Source organism: Mchenga conophoros, linkage group LG7, assembly GCF_057382185.1.
Source record: "Mchenga conophoros isolate Kocher_MC1m ecotype Shallow Benthic linkage group LG7, M_conophoros_male_GT1.1, whole genome shotgun sequence".
NCBI lineage: Eukaryota > Metazoa > Chordata > Actinopteri > Cichliformes > Cichlidae > Mchenga > Mchenga conophoros.
Window position 1 is genome coordinate 46062476 of NC_140532.1, and position 16708 is coordinate 46079183.

Here is a 16708-nt window from a genome sequence, read left to right on the forward strand (position 1 = left end):
GATGGGAGACTGCCTAGGAGTACCAGGTGCGGTAAGCTTGGGGTGGCTCAGGAGGTGGAGTGTGTCATCAAGTGTGAATGTTAGATAGAAAGCTCTTAGGTCCAGAAAAAGTTCTTATGTGAATGAGGCAAGTTGTATAAAGTGCTTGGAGTGCTCGAGTAAAAAAGCACTATAAAAGAGCCCATCCTTTTACCGTACTATTTACACATGTCTGTAGCTGGGGCACAGAAAACCCATTTTTCCTTTTTTTCTATTTTATTTCTGACTGTAGGAGGGTTTCTTTACACACCAATATTCTCCAGGTATCTAAAAATCAAGGATCATAAACCTTAATGACTACAGACCTTTTGCTGTCATATCTCCCTGACCCCATCTCAGACCCCCTGTAGTTTGCCTATAAAGCCAGCGTGCTGGTAGATGATCTCCATGAGTATGCAGTTAACATGGCACTGCACTTTATTCTCCAGCACCTGAACTTTACAGGAACTCTTTCCAGGTTACTTAATGGACTATTTCCACTTCCAACACCATCATGCAGGACAAGCCGTCCCAGTTGAATGTTCCTGCAGCTGCATCGCTGACTTCCTGCCTGACAGGAGGCAGAAGCATGTGAAACTGCCAGACATATGATGGGCTCTCCGTCTGTCAGCACTGGTTCCCCTTAAGGCTTAATATGGTGATCTGTTGTAAATACAACAACCTGGAGCTTAGTGCTGTCAAAACAGTGGAGGTGATTGTGGATTACTACCAGCGCCTACAGACTTCATCTCTCTATATCGCTGCCCAGTTGACAGTGAAATCTTTCCACTTCCTGGGAACCACCATCTGCCAGAATTTAAATCAGGAGCTAAAAATCAGCTTCCTCATCAAGAATGCACAGCAGAAGATGCACTACAAACGCCAGGGACTAAGGAAGGCTGCAGCGTGTTATCAGTTTTGCCAAAAAGGTGACTGGCTACAATCTGCCTTCTCTATAGAGCTATACACCACCAGGACGCTGAGATGGGTCAAAGTTTATGTCTGTTTAAGTTTATTCCTCCTCATGACACCGATCAATGCAAAAAACTTGAAGGGCAAGTTGCTACGGTATGGGTTACTTTCCAATTCAGAGCTCTGGTATAGAAACTGTATTGGCTTTAATTCATAGTGATTCAGCTATAATTTAATATATAATTTCAAAGTCTGTTCTAAATGATAGAACATCATAACATCAGTGGGGAGGTCTGATGCCTTAATGTGACTGGGGTTTGTTGGCACATGCCGGGATGTCAATTTGGTTGCAAATTTGTGAACTGAATTCATTTCAATGAATCAGTTTCATTCATGAACATATAATTCAGCATTTAGAAACTTTGTGAAACATTTAAAATGATCTTGAAGGTGTCAAAATGGAAATAAATGACTGAAGAAAAATGGCAACAGGACAGACACCAGCACAGTTTATGCTACAGACAGGCATGCAAATGAGGACTTCAACATACCATTCAATACACTAAGCAAATACAGCCAGAGGATCAGACAGGAAGAGCATACACACACACTCACACCACCCTTATACAAATGATTTGGTTAAAATATGCATAAACTGTGTTGAATACTTGCCTGTTCTGTGGTATGAATTAAATATGTAACTTTTGCATTTTCAGTGTGCCGACCCTGTGGTTGGGAACAGACTTTAATCATGATTACAATAATTTCAGCAATCATGTGTGAATATGAGCTTTATATATCGTTAAAGCTTTCAGTTGGTACTCGTTTGACTATTTTAACTTTAAAGAGTCACAAGTGTGCCAGCTAAACCCTGTTTCACAGTGTTTGAGGCTGGCTGTGCGTTACCCTAACAGCTAAATGACACCCATCAATAATTTAGACTGAATGCCTGAGGTGCATTAACTCAACCATGTGATCATCCTCCAAATTAATATGTGGGTACAAGAGGGGACGGGGAACCTTTTGTAGCCTTTCAGGTTTGTTTGATCCCGAGGAAAAAGGGATTCTGCAAAAAGGACAAACTCAAAGTCGATCAGCAGTGCGCCAATGTTTGTTTTATTAAAAAAATAAAATACAAATGATGACCCAAAGAGTACACAGCAGACTTCTTACAAAACCAAAGCATTTTTTGTCTGTCAGTCAGTGCTTATTGTTTTTCTATGTTACTTATTTTGGCTTTTTTTTCTTTTCTTTTTAAGTTATTAGGAAAACAATGTAGAAAGAGTCAAGTTGCTTTTTTTTTTAAATAGATGCCTTCCCTCTCAAAAGTGGATGATTCCCATTTTGGCAAAAAAAAACAAAAAAACAAAACAAAACAGAAAAGACAAATGACACAGCTCAAAGACATGTGCCTCTCATCTTGTTTGGTATAATCTATGTTTGAGAAAAAAAAACAGTACAGTTCACAGGTTTGATGGACACAATCACACTGAAATGTTTTCAGTACAGTGTTGAGGGCTCAGCAAAGTATTACTAATAATGGCTGGTCTGATCCACGCTGACTGTGTTCCATGTTGAGGTCTTTCATGTGTATGATATAGATAAAAAACTGTGGTTCTGTATTAACTGGGGATTAAAGGCAATGTTTACATATTTAGCCTGTAATTTCATGAAGATGGAGAATAAAAAGTTGAGGGACAGAAAAGTGTCAAACAGACTAAATAATAATAATAATAATATAATCAACTCTTTCAGCATACTCAACTAAACGTGTTTTATCCATAAGTTTGTAGCAGAAATGTTAGTGGTTGAAGGAAGCAGAGAGAAAAAGCCAAAACAATAAGAGGGGAAATGGTGTATATATTCATATATATATATATATTTAAAAACTAGAATGGCATTTTAACTCAAGCCCCTCAATAGACACTCCCCACATCACTGTAGTAGCATTACAAGTATTTTTCTTTCTTTTTAAACAGTTTTTCTTAAACAAATAGATAAAACACAGACCAACCGAAGTAGATTACAGTATAGTGCAGTGCCACAAGTACTGAGAGTTATATTGCTTGTACTGGTGCCCACAAACAAAATGACAGAGAGACTGTAAAACAGGAGCGGAGGGGTCGCAGCATATAACAGTAAGTTCATGTTTTTGCATAGCCTAGATCAGTATGTTTCACAGAGATACGTGATGCAGACAAGAAATATCAAGACAGTAATAAAAGCGAAACAGTTGCTTTGGCTTTATGAGACTCGTGGGTGAAAAATGTGTCGATTTCAAACTACAGCGCTGCTCGCTAGAGGTAACCCTGAGAGTACGAAACAGTGATGAGCCGTGAAGCGCGAGGATGGTGAAGGCTTTGGTACGTTTACTCTGTCGATAAGCTGAGGAGCAGTGCAGCTGAGAATAAAACGAGCAGCTACAGTGTTGGCTACACTTTCTGTTATCGAGACGCAGCCTGGTGGAGGTTGGTGGAGTTGCAGCCCATAAACGGCCGACGGAGCAAAACATGCCACTGCTTTGGGGGGGCGGAGGAGTGTGTGTGGGGAGGGTGGGGATCGGTCGGTTACGCTGCATCACGGATCTCTGTTGAGGTCGACAAAACAAGAAGGCAAAGTTAAAGCCTATAAAACAAACATATGTGGTCGTATACAATCAGCTATTAGATAAATACGAGCTCCACCGCAACATCACGAGACAGCCAAGTCCAAACGGTGATCACGCGACTCGCTTCTGACCGCTTTCAGGTAGCGGATCTCGGCATCTGTGGCTTTTAAAGAACAACGCAGAACAGATGAATTGCTCGATGAAATGGGTGGACTTGACCAATATAGCCCTTACTCTCAGTAAACATGTGAAAACCAGGGAGGCATAGCAGTTGTTTGGCAATGGGGGAAAACCATGAACCTCCAGTTCACTCCTGCACAGAAGAAACCCCTATTCCCTTATTCATTCCCCACCCCCCACCACCCACCTGCCCTGCTCTGTTATTACCCTAAATATGTATACAAATAAGAAAAGAGCCACCTTAGCAACAAACAAAAAAACTCTTCTGGAGTCAGTTTTTGTCCTTCATATGGAAAACAAGCCATAGAAAACAAGAACGAGGACATTTTCTACTCTTCTCATGCTTTCAACTAAGTATATTTCACTAAATAAACCAACAGCCACCTCAAAGAGAGGAGAAAAAAAAGCTAAAACAGACTGAGCACAAACTACATGGTCTGAACATACTCCGTCAGTGCCACAGCTAACTACACACAGATTTTAAAGTCACTACAACCGCCCCTCCAGTAACAACGCTGTACAGAACAGTTCAAATCTTGTGGCTTTTTAATGTTTACCCACCACATCCTTTTCTAAGACACAAGCACACTTTTCTCAGAAATGTATATTCTAGCTACAGCAACCATGCTTCAAAAACAAATGTTACCACAGGAAAAAAAACCCTGACTATTAGTCTACTTTAATAAGGCAGTATCACATCTGCTTCCGCACAAAGAGGTTATAATTTATATTTTACTGTGCAGCTCCTTAATCATCACATTTGCTCTGTATAAATGCACCAAGGCAGCTCGAGGTGTGTTGGCAAACAAAATGTCTATTATCATTTATGCTAATGGGTGTGCAGCCATGCTCACAGTGTGACTGCTCCTCTGATAAGGTCGCTGTCGTGTTAGTATGGCTTCATGTTAAAGCACCGGCTCGACCGCACAGCACACGGACTGCGAACCTCTAACTAATCTTGTATAACGCCATCGCAGCAAGTTTAAAGACGCCCGTTTAAATGAATATGAAATTTCAGGCAGCTGTGCATTCACATATTTTCATTCTGCTCTCAAACGCCTGACGCAGTGGCCCACTTGTTTTCGTTTTTTTTAGCATGCACAGCCACAACCAGAACATGCTGCTGCTAGCTGGGGGGAAATAACAAAACTGATTCATGAGCCACAGAGCTGCCTAAAATTACATATTTGTGCACAGAACTCAAGTGTTGTGTTCTGCTAACAGGGCCAACAAAGTTCAGTTCAAATGTGTCCTTGTCAGAGTTCATTCAGCACTGAAAATAAAGAAGCCGCATAAATATAACCAGCAAGCTTGAAATGCTAGCCTTTGTTCCCCGCTTTGCCAGATGGAAATGTCTTCTAACTCTATGGTATTTAAAGGAAAAATCAAAACACATGTGAAGATTGTGAAGCAACATCAGACAGACAGAGTGCATGTGAACTATTGTTACCCTTGGTGAAATCATCTAGAACAGAGAGTACTGCACCGCGATGTTAACTGGTGATAAAGGCCAAATGGAAGCAGGACTTGGTGAGTGCATGTGTGAAGCAGACTGACTGACCTGAGTCTCTACACTGTGTCTGTTTGGACACGTGCTATCAGAGCAGACAAAAAGTTATTCACTGTTGTTCCAAAATAAACTCTCAATGAAATATTTACTAACTTATCAGTTACTGCTCATCTTGCAAAGACAAGAATTTCTAAATCTGACTACAACCGGTTTGACTGGCTATGTTCTAAACACAAACTGCACGGTGTGCGGCGCAAGCAGCATGTAGTCAGTCACAATAGAGTTGGCTGTTGTACCAACACCGAATTGACTGCAGAGGACAGCCTGCATCCATCTCAACCTGCTAATGCACCGGGCTCTCTGCTGCCAATGGAAAATACCACTGCAAATCCCCTCACACTGCCAAGAGTTACAGGGGCCAGATAGAGAGCCAAGACAGCCTGAGCTAACAAGCTATCAGCACGACATGGCTCACACGGTCAAAACAACACAAAAATATTAGATCCAGACAGTTAATGTTAAACCTCAGTCCCTTTCTTTCCCCCAACATCGGGGCTCAAACCTGTGCAGTCATTATTACTGCAACAAAATAATAAGCAAAGCAAGTAGCACAAGTACTAGAAAATTCTAAAACGCTACTTTCGGCCATCCCCTTATTCACAAGGGGGTCGCCACAGACGGGTAGCTCCGCATGTTTGATTTAGCTGATGATTTCTTTCTGACAGAAACCCAAAACAGATCCACATCTCCTCCCAGGATACAAATGAGCTCATATATAAACACATAAACCATGCCTCATGCAAAACACCAGTGCTTTTAATAGTAACCTCACCTCAGTCTTTTCAACCAGGCAACACAGCACTTTGAAAGATATACACACAGACACACATCTCAATGTTTCCCTACTGCACTGAAACACCCAAGCACTACAACCGCTACTACGACGCACTCCAGCAGCCCCTGTTTGGAGCTTTGTTGCAATTAAAAGTGACACCTGTGGCATTTACTGAAGCACAGCTGGCTACGAAATGAAAACCGCATTCTTTTATATGAACATCCAAACTACGTACTGAGCACGGCAATACAGAGCCACCGCAAGGCTTTTTTATTAAGTAATAAGTTTGGTGGCATCACTACTATGGATTTAATGCAATCTACAACCAGAGTGAGATTACATGTACACAATCCATAAACCGCTGAAATGCTGAGTATCCCAAATGTCATGGTGACTGTTGGTGACATGGCCGAGGAAACTGCACAAAGGGTGAGGAGAAAGTCGTCTAAAAAGGGGGTTCGTGTGCCATTCAGCATCCTAAGAATGAGCTAAACTCTTTGCTCTTCCACCAGTGAGAGTCCCAAAGTCTTCACACCAGATGCTGGTTATCATGACCTCAGACGTGACATCACTACGCAGCTGTGCCCTGGATTTCACAGCAGAGGCCGCAGTCTTGCACGCACAGAGCTTTGGGGAAAATGAAAAATAATCTGTTGTTGATTTCATCCAGTCTCATCCTACAGTTTCGAAATGTTTGCTGCTGCTTCCTCTGCTTAGTTGTAGCTGGGGGGGCAGATACGAGAGGAATGCAGCTGACTGCGTTGATACGCTCCTGAATAATCGCCTCCACCAGAGATGAAATGTCAGACAGGAAGGATGGTTGGAGATGTTTTGACCAAGGCCTGAAATATGACAGCAGGGCTAAAGGACAGTCACAATGACGTCAATTCTGGTTCACAATCAACTGCTGTCTTCTAACCACCCAATAACTTTCTCATGGTTAGTACTAAATAAAAAACACCTAATGGGGCTACAACATATAATTGCTTGCTCCCCAATTAGAAAAGCAAAGAAAAAAAATTGTCCACACATTACAATAATTTTTCCTAATCTGGAGCTATTACGGATTATTTATCATTATCTTCATCACCTAGATGTCATGTCTAAGTTAGTTAGTTTAGAGAATTAAAACACAAGACGGTCTCCCTGTGGTTGTGGAAGCTGCACCAGTTGGCTGGTTGGTTACGCTGTGGATCACACCACGTGGTCTCCATTGCTGGTGCTAGTCTGGCTAGGCAGCTCTGAGGCGTGCTCCTTCTGTCTTAAGGTTTGCTGTTGGGGGGCGGAGCAGCAGTCCCTCCCGGCGACCTTACACATACGCTGCTCCTCTTCGCTTTCCTCCTCAAGCCCTGAGCCTTCGTCTACGTCAAGCTGGCAAACGCACACCTCAATCCCTGAGTCGCCGGTTACGTGCCGACGCCGAGTCACAAGCTCCTCGTCCTCCTCTGCCGCCTCTACATTCTCCTCTGCCGCACACTGTACTTGGATTGGGAGCGACACCGCCTCCTGGTCTGATGACGAACCGGAGGCCTGAGAGTCCACCCTCGGCTCAGCCTCGGCGAGGGGTTGTGGCACAGAAGAAGCGTCCGGCTGGTTCACTTGTGGAACGACTACAGGGATACACTCAGGAGGGTTTTCAGAGTAAGGAGGAGGAGGTGTCGGAGGGTGGCCAACTACCTCTTCATAGTCAGGAAGCTTGCAGTCATTCCAAAATCCTGAAAGTGAGCAGATACAGAAGCTTCAGCTTTGAACCATCATTATAATCAACTAACTTCAACTTTAATCTGCTAACTGGTAATCATAAACTTGTCAGGAAACACTCGCTACAAAACCAAATCTATCAAACTGTTGATTAGACAGGAAAAAAGTTCACTCTCAGTCACTTTTGGGTCTAAACTAACAACCCTGAAAGCACACACTGGGATTCACACTCTGACTCCTTTTTAAGGCTTTCAACTTATATAAATGTGGATCCCACGAATCTATGAATTTACACAGAAATAGTTTCTTATTGTGCCGACACTTATCTGAAGTGAAAAGCAACTACACTACATGTTGCCAGGGTCCCTGTGCAAGTGAGTCACTGTCTAAGTATGCACACAGTTAGAGTTGTGTTCACATTCTTGATATAAAGTCAAGCATGTTTGGAGTGGGCTTCTGGTAAGTGTACACCTTATCCAGCTCCTATTTGTGATATCAGTGGACATATCATGTTCAAGCTGAGGTCCAGTGATCGCTGACATTAGAGCGGCATCTCTGCTGTGGCTCGGCCAGCTTCAGACCATAACTATGTAATACACGCTTTGTATAACAAGATTACCATGATCACCTTCTCCAATTCTAAGATCATGACTTTGAGAAAAAGGCAGCTGCTTAATCTGTTAGGAGGAGGGGAGAACATGGAGTATTGTGTTTTAGGGATAAAGATTCCAAGATGTGCTGCTGCCCCATGGACATATTAGTGGACCTCTGTGGTAGAGAGCAGAGTTCAATGTACCACCTATGAATACAGAGCTTTGAGCAGTGCCCAGAGAAGCTGCAAATATGAAGCCTGTCAGATTTTCATGACTCTGAGAATAGCTAAATATCAGCTCAAGGATGAATTAGAGGTTCACAAACAACATCAGGTTGCAAAACCATAGAAACCTAGACGACTATGTTCAGCATGAGGAGGAAAACTACTCACTTAAATTGAGAGGTGGAGGTGAAATAAAGGAGCTGGAGGCTCCTTGGTAGGCCATGAGGCTGATCTCACGCTGGCGCTGCTCCTGCTGAAGACGCATTTTAACCCTCCGGTGTCGATAGGCACAACAGCAGCTCAGCATGATGATTAAGGTCCATACCAACCAGAACCCTGTGAGAAGGGACAAACTCAAAAGTCACTTCTCCAATGAGGGGATGTGGAGCACATAAGCCTTTTGGAGTTTTTTTAAAAGTTTTTTTTTGTTTATTTTCCTGCAGTGTAGGACTTCAGAGGTGAAGGAAATAATTTTGCAAGAGCTTCAAATACATGGTGGAAGATTCATCACTGCTGATGGTGGTGTCTAAGAAGAAAAAACAGAGTTGACAAGAGTCTCTTTTCTGAGTTTAACCAGTTAGCGCTGAGCTTTGCCTAAATATTTTTAGGGAGCTACCCTAAAATGAGTACTTACGGTATAACTCTTTTTCACTAGTCAACTCAACTCTATTCAGTCTTTAGGGTTTTCCACTAGGTGGTAGTAACTGGTATGAGGCTCTTTTTTAGCCAGGGTTCTGAGCAATCTGAATCGATCCAAAAATGTGATGTCAGCAGACTGCATGTCAGACTGCATGTCAGCTGGATAGTAAATGGCATGACTTGATGAATCAAAACCGCCATTTTTGAAACCCAGCAAAATTGCTGGGTTTCAAATGGCTACTCATAAACCAACACCGTGGTCCCAGAGTCTAAAAACTCAATCATAATGGAAAACGAATGAAACCGAGTTGCGTTGTATCGTGCTGAGTAGGTACTAGCTATTTGTCTTCCTCAGTGGACCCAAAAGAGACCTTTCAGGTGAGGTTCCTGCTAGAAGAACAGGCACTAAAGCTGCAGTATGACAAAAGTCACAGCCTGATTCTAAACATCTCCACATTTACGATATAAAGCACACCTAAAACATCCACAACAATTAAACATTGTCTTTCTGCACTTAAAATAAATCAGGACATTTTTTTTTTCAGTCACAGGTTTATTTCACTTTTACTTCTCAGTTCACGTAGGTTCATTTCAACACTACATGAAAACTAAAACATTTAACAGCGAAAGTAAAGCCAACTCCAAAAGTTAAGCAGAGTCTGAAGAATTATACATACATATATTTATCTATCTATCTATTTATCTATCTATATATCACACATGGTGCTATGTATCTGAATTAAATGATGAAATGAATGAATAATCAGAAAATAGTAATTATACTTACACCACAGTTCATAGTAGTAAGTGCAGCATTCTGTTTCACCACAGCAGTACCCCATCTCACAGCGGTACTGCTCATTGTTTACCCCAAAACAGAACTCCTTCCCCTTAAATACACAAAGGTAAACAAAGCAAAGGCTTCAGTCAACAATCAATTGCACAAGTTAACAAGAAAATGTACAGCAAACTCTTGAGCAAATGCCCTGTTTCTAGGATTTCTGTTTAACCTGACTCACTCACATTTCTGTGCCAGTTTTCTGTCCTTCGTGTAACCTATATTTAGACATTTGAAAGTACACGCCACTTAAATGCACCCCCTTTATTCTGAATGCCATTGTAAGAGCAGCAGATATAGTGGTAATAGTAAAGTAATAACAATATACGTTATGTACTTATCATTTTCCTTTACGTTACAAAGTGTAACCAATTCAAAGCATTTAAGATAAGAAATAAGGAAAAGCTGAGGCTATAAAGACAACAACTGTTTATCATGAAGAAATAAGATTATGATAAGAGAAACCTTTACAAAAGCAATACAGCAAAATAATACAGATAACACCAGAAATGTAAAATAAACTCGGGGGTGGGCTGGTTGGTTTGTGACAGTAAGACGTCTGGCTATGTCTAATTTCGCTTTCATTTTCATGGTAAACTGTAATAAAATAATGGCATTGGGCTATCAAAAACTAGGCCGAAAAGCATTTCTTAACAAATATATTCACAGCAAATTGCTTAAAAGCTTTAAAAAGTTCAAATCGTTTCAGTTTGTTTGGTCAACATTTAAAATAGCGACTCTGTAAGGGAAGCCAGGCACAAACTGCGGCTGGCTGGCTGCCCCGTCTGTGCTGCTAAAATCAACAACTATGAATAAATACGTCCATTTGCCGGGTATCAGTTAGCAGCGGCTAATGTTAATCTCTACAACCTCGACCCAAACTGAGAAACAGACAAAATTAAATATTTCTCTCAAGCTCCCCCAGCTTCACCAACCCTCAAAACAATTTACTGTCGAAATTTTATCGAAAAACTTTTACTAACTGACGTCATCCCCAGCAATACAGTCGCGAGCCGTGCCCAGTTTCCTTTGTGGAGGAGACAAAAAGGTTCGACAGAAAGCGGCCTTCACCCAGCCCACGAGCAGCGGCCTCGCCTTGAAGCATCCGCCGACCCCGCGAGCTCGAGCGGAGGCTTACCTGCACAAGATAGGTCCCGGTGCAAAGAAGACCAACAATGGATCCCAGTGCTTTCTGTGCCATCTTTCTGGGTTGTCGGCCGTTGTCACGACGGGAATCATATAGCAGTCCGTCGAAGTGACGACTTGTTGCGGTGACAGCAGTCGGCTGTAGCTAGTAACGGTTCAACCTCTCGGACATGTTTTTGTTGTTCTCAATCTGAGGTACCGCGCTGGTACTGAGGCGAAAAGGTGCGCAGCCTTGGACACCAGGGGGCGCTGTGTGTGCGGAACAGAGCCCGTCGCGGTGCAAGAGAAAGCATATGACTTCACAGAATGCGGGTTCAAATTCACTGCGGAAAATGACTTCTTTCAAACAAACAGTAAAGTTTTGTTGATCAAATTTTATATATGTATGAGTAATCTCCAGCCAGAAGATAAGACCCCTCCAAGCAGCGATAATCAGCGCTACTCATTCATTATTTATAAGCACTGGGATTTGAAACTTTTTTTTTTCAATCAACATTTTGAGGTCAAAAAAGTTTAACGCAAAGCTTAACAAAAGAAATACCATGAATAAGCACCTATTCATTTCATAAAAGACAACCTTCATACTTACCATGAAAGTAAACTTGTTAAGGACTTTGACTTAAAAAAAAGTTTCCAAAATGAATATTTAATTTAAATAATTAATAGATTTAATTCAGCACTTTAAATCTTTCTACAAAAATAAGATATAGATGCTGATATTCTATAGTTAATTATTTGTACCTGCTTTTTTTCCTTCTTCTTCTTTGTATTTATGGTGAACTGGTTTTGTGCTGCTGGAACGAAATTATGGTCCCTCCCCAAGGGATGAATAAAGTTATATTCTATTCTGCTCTTTTTGTGACATTTGCCCAAAGACCTGATACCATTTATTTTGGTCTTATTTTGTAGCACTGACTTTAGTGAAAAAGACTATAGAGCATTTTACCATATTAGGCTGATGAGATAAAATGGAAGTTCTCAAATTATTCAGTTTAATTTTATTTACATAATGCCAAATCACAACAACAGTCACCTCAAGGTGTTTTATACTGTAAGGTCAGAAGCCTACAATAATAGAGAAAAATCCCAACAGTCATACAACACCTTATGAGCATTTGGCGACAGTGGGAAGGAAAAACTCCCTTTTACCAGGAAGAAACCTCCAGCAGGCATCTAGGGCAGCCATCTGCTGCAACCAGTTGAGGGTAAGAGAAGGGATACAGGACAAAAGACATATAATAACTAATGATTGAATGTAGAATGGTGCATAAACTCATAGTGCAAAAAAAAAAGGTGAGTGAAGATTTATTTAATTTGTATGCTATTTTTTTGTATTCTAATCTTTGAAGTCTGTGGTTCACAATTATTGCTAATAATAATAATAACGATAAAATAATGTAAAATTTTATGAAAGTTAACTCAAAATCAGGTTTGAAGTGATTAACCAGAAAAAAAGCAAATTAACTATTTATGTTCTTTTTATTTTCTACTTTTATTTTTTAACCTCGCGCCACAGGAGCCCTCTTGCCCAGCGTTCCAGAAGACTGAGCGATCACGTCGTTTACGCTGACGTCACCGTTTCCGTAGCAACAGAGCCTGACAGTCGTTCTGCCAGGAGGCCAACAAGCACGTGTGGTCAGAGAAGATGTTAATCCACTCACACACTGAGCGAGGGCCACAAAACCACCCGAGAAAAACATGGTGAGTTATAATGATTCACGGCCGCAGCGGGTTTTGTTTGCGTTGGGCAAAAGGACTTTATTTTGATTTGTTTTATATTTAAAACAAAATTACTGAAATTACTCTTGGCACCTGGTAAACATTGGTGACAATGGTCTAAATACAGTTAAATGATGTGCCACCTTTAGCCAAATACTGAGGGCAGTGTATGTGATACTGGTCATTAAACTGGCCGTTTTATCCCTGAAACTTAATACGCGTTTCACTTCCAGTCGTTGATATAACTCAAACGTTTTGTTTGCCAGTGGCAGGATTAAACTATATTTATTTATTATATCTGTTTATTTAAATTTAGACTTGGACTTTCTTTTTCAACCCAGTTTATTTTTACCTATATATAACTATCACCTTAAGGTACTTATTGTAAGGCAAAGAGTTTAAACCAGGTATGGAGACTATGTTGAAAGGTAAACAGAAACACTTTTATAATTTTATAAAAACTAAATTTATATATGGAGTACTTTTCAAAATTGGAGCTAAAACAGACTTTATAGGGGGAGTAAAGCTGACGTAAAAGAGATGGAGAGGGAAATTTATGATAACACAAAAATAAAATGCACAAATTACAAAAAAAGTAGTGGCTCTGAAGATGGATTTTAAAAGTGCTATGTGTATTATTTTGTCTTTTCAGAGCAGATTTTGTATGGTGAGGGGTCACTGTTGCCTTAAAAGTAAATAGCATGAGCCAAAGCCTTTCCTTATTTCCCTCCTCTGGACAGAAGCCACTCAGTAACTTACTAACCTCGGCTGGCTAAAGAGGTCTTTAGGGCTGGTACATTTATAGGTCACTGCAGCTAAATCCTCACACTCTAGATGATTCTAGCTGTTGGGTGAGAGTGTAACATGCTGTGTGTACTGTGTCATGTTCCTGTGACAGACTCTGCCAACAGGGTGCGTACTGTAACTGGTGCGAGCTGAAAATGATTTGGTCCAGCAGCTTATTCAGGCTTTATTTGATAAAACTTAGGCCATGACTCTGGAAAAGCAAGAAAATGCTTGCAGGTTCCTCAGTGTTATGACATCTCGTAAGCTGCTGTTCCTTTAAGACTAATCAGCTCTAATATGTGCTTTGATCCTCCTGCAGGGCCTTTTGTCCATCCTTCGGCGGCTGAAGCAGGCTCCAGAGCAGGAAGTACGCTTGCTGCTGTTAGGGTTGGATAATGCCGGCAAGACCACTGTGCTAAAACAGCTGGCAGCCGAAGACATCAGCCACATCACCCCCACACAAGTACACACATCCACACTCTCTCACATGCACAGAAATGTAGAGTCCTGTCATTTTTAGAGCCTTTGAATTCTCCTGCTGCAGATATTAAGCATCTGCGATACCTTTCTTAAGGGCTTTAACATCAAGAGCGTGCAGTCCGCAGGCTTCAAGCTGAATGTTTGGGACATTGGAGGTCAGCGCAAAATCCGACCATACTGGAGGAATTATTTTGAGAACACAGATGTGCTGGTACATACGTAGTCTTCATAATATCATTTTTTTTCTGTGTTCTGATCAGTTTGTTAATATCTACGACTGTATTGCGTGCAGATCTATGTGATTGACAGCTCAGACAGGAAACGGTTTGAAGAAACAAGTCTGGTGAGCTCCATAAATACTTTTACATTTTAGGGAGGCACAGTAGTCATCTTCTGATAAGGTTGAAGGTTAGAAGGCATTCAGGAGCTGTTGGAATTAGAAGCTGATCAGGGATGATCGGCAGTATGATGTTGTGTTGCTTCTCAACACGTCTCAGTGGTTTTTCTGTTGGCAAATACCATTAGAACAAGTGCATGTGTCTGCACCGTGTTACAGGAGCTAGCTGAGTTGCTGGAGGAGGAAACGCTCGCCACGGTGCCGTTGCTAATCTTCGCCAACAAGCAGGACCTGATGACAGCTGCTCCAGCATCAGAGCTGGCAGAAAGTCTCCGTCTGCACACAATACGGGATCGCATGTGGCAGGTGCAGGCCTGCTCGGCGCTCACTGCAGAGGGAATTCAGGTAAACATAGAAACGGACACAGTCTGCAAACGCAACATTGCACACACAGCAAGGGTTGGGATAGTTGCCTGCAGCCGCTTTCGGAAGTCAGGGAATGCTGGGATTTATTTTACCTGTCCTGGTCTTAAAAAACGGGCTAGAGGGACTGAAGTTTGTTTAAGTAAATCACGTTACGATGAAATAGAATCATTTAACCGCGTTATGGTAGATTTCTAAACACAACCTATAATACCTTTAGATAGCAAAAATAAAATCAGTACAGTTCAATGGAGTAAAATGACACAAAGGAAGCACAATAAAATAGAAATATGCAGAATAATTAATGAATACAAATCTAAATATAACACAAACTTGGATATATGTTCTTTTTTGTGGCAATGGAGCAGAGACAGATGTTTAAGGAGGTGTTCCACTGCAGAGGGTGGTCTCAATTATCCATGATGGCCTCATATCCTCCTCCCCAACATAGCCACAGTCATTTAGAAGACCTCGGCATCAGCTAATGAAGGAATCCAAAGTGTGCTGAATTCAAACAGGGAAAAGAGGAAAAAGAAGCAGATTACTTAAGATCCATTATTCCTTTAATTACCATCATAAAACACATGCTTGTATAAGAAGATTTCCCAATCTGGGTGGATCAGTTATGTCATCTTTCTAAAGACTAAAGAAGCTCAGCTGCTTTGTGTTATCATGTGCATTAAAACAGTTTGCTACTGCCAGTCTGCACGTTTCACATCACTGCTTTGCCTCAATTTCATGGGTGGGATGGTGATGTGTGGAGCGTGGAGTTTGCATGCTCTCCCTGTGCATGTTCCTTACACCTAGCACACACATGCTAGGCTAAGTATTTTTTCCAAATTGCCCATCTGCATTGAGTAAAGTCGATTGAGTGCTTGAAGTGTACAGGATGAAGTGCTGTGTGACTGCGTGCTTAAAAATATGACTTGTATTCTTATCAATTTTAGTGGCGGTAAGTAATCAGTAGCACAAAAGTCCTTGTAAGAAATGATGTTAAATGCATAAATAATAAATCACAATGGTTGTCTGGAAAATATGATCAAACAGCAAAAAAATCACACAGTACTTCTGGAGATATATTTTGAATGCTATTTTTAGGTCCACTTCATTTTTACTTCTCTAATTTTCCGCAATTAAAAAAATATATAATTCTGTTTATTTATTTATGTTTTTTTCAGGATGGGATGACCTGGGTTTGCAGAAATATAAAGTTTCGGAAGAAGCCATGAAAAATGGCATCTTACACCTGGAATATCCAGTGTTTCATGTTCAGGACAGGAGACAACATCATGTGGTAATTCTTAAAGACACTTGTGTCTTTTTTTCCTTATGTGGCATCAAAATAATTAGTCACTATCAGCACAGTTGTCCAACACAACCCTCAGCCCTGTATTACATATCTTAAAATGTACATACTGTAAATAGGCTGTTTTATTTAAACTGTACACACTTTTTTTAAAATAATTAAACCATGTTAACTCAGTGTTTTGTAGACAATGTGTGTTTTTTTTAAATAAGCATTTGGTGTTGTGCAGTGGATTCATGAAAAATGGAGGTTTTGTAAGGCTGTAAGTCTATTCAGTCGAAGCTAGAGGGCGATATGGTGCTAGTCTTGTGTATCAGAGCCTTATGCCAAATTATTACATCTCTTACTTTCTGTCAATGACAAAGCCAGGGGGAGGGCCTTGATGCTGGTGGTGCAGTGTGTGTGTGTTTGGGCAGGTGGGGGATATATAATAAGCTGTAAGGATAAAGTTTT

General features: G+C 41.0%; 2 protein-coding genes across 3 annotated transcripts; one reads left to right on the top strand and one right to left on the bottom strand.

Annotated features, from left to right (window-relative positions):
• Nucleotides 1-3909: 3909 nt before the first annotated feature.
• Nucleotides 3910-11439, bottom strand: wbp1 (WW domain binding protein 1). Its single transcript, XM_085279674.1, has 4 exons — nucleotides 11197-11439; nucleotides 10008-10110; nucleotides 8750-8917; nucleotides 3910-7778 (listed from the first exon to the last, which is right to left on the bottom strand). The coding sequence occupies exons 1-4, from the start codon at nucleotides 11257-11259 to the stop codon at nucleotides 7258-7260; spliced, it is 855 nt and encodes a 284-aa protein (XP_085135800.1). The 5' UTR covers nucleotides 11260-11439; the 3' UTR covers nucleotides 3910-7257.
• Nucleotides 11440-12788: 1349 nt separating this feature from the next.
• Nucleotides 12789-16432, top strand: LOC146570892 (ADP-ribosylation factor-like protein 3). Of its 2 annotated transcripts, XM_085281243.1 has the most exons (6): nucleotides 12789-12905; nucleotides 14029-14172; nucleotides 14284-14400; nucleotides 14482-14532; nucleotides 14746-14931; nucleotides 16128-16432. In XM_085281243.1, the coding sequence occupies exons 1-6, from the start codon at nucleotides 12903-12905 to the stop codon at nucleotides 16176-16178; spliced, it is 552 nt and encodes a 183-aa protein (XP_085137369.1). In that variant the 5' UTR covers nucleotides 12789-12902; the 3' UTR covers nucleotides 16179-16432. The 2 variants fall into 2 exon arrangements, with proteins under 2 accessions (XP_085137369.1, XP_085137370.1); XM_085281244.1 differs by lacking the exon at nucleotides 14482-14532.
• The last annotated feature ends 276 nt before the right edge of the window (nucleotides 16433-16708 follow it).

Bases quoted from the DNA above. Each gene is read 5' to 3' on its own strand.
- wbp1 (XM_085279674.1), bottom strand. From the start codon at position 11,259: ATGGCACAGAAAGCACTGGGATCCATTGTTGGTCTTCTTTGCACCGGG. The intron at 10,111-11,196 runs GTAAGCCTCCGC...TGTGTATTTAAG, and splicing joins CCGGGACCTATCTTGTGCAG to GGGAAGGAGTTCTGTTTTGG. The intron at 7,779-8,749 runs GTGAGTAGTTTT...GCTCACTTTCAG, and splicing joins ACCTCCACCTCTCAATTTAA to GATTTTGGAATGACTGCAAG.
- LOC146570892 (XM_085281243.1), top strand. The intron at 14,173-14,283 runs GTACACACATCC...ACCTTTCTTAAG, and splicing joins GCCACATCACCCCCACACAA to GGCTTTAACATCAAGAGCGT. The intron at 14,401-14,481 runs GTACATACGTAG...TATTGCGTGCAG, and splicing joins TTGAGAACACAGATGTGCTG to ATCTATGTGATTGACAGCTC.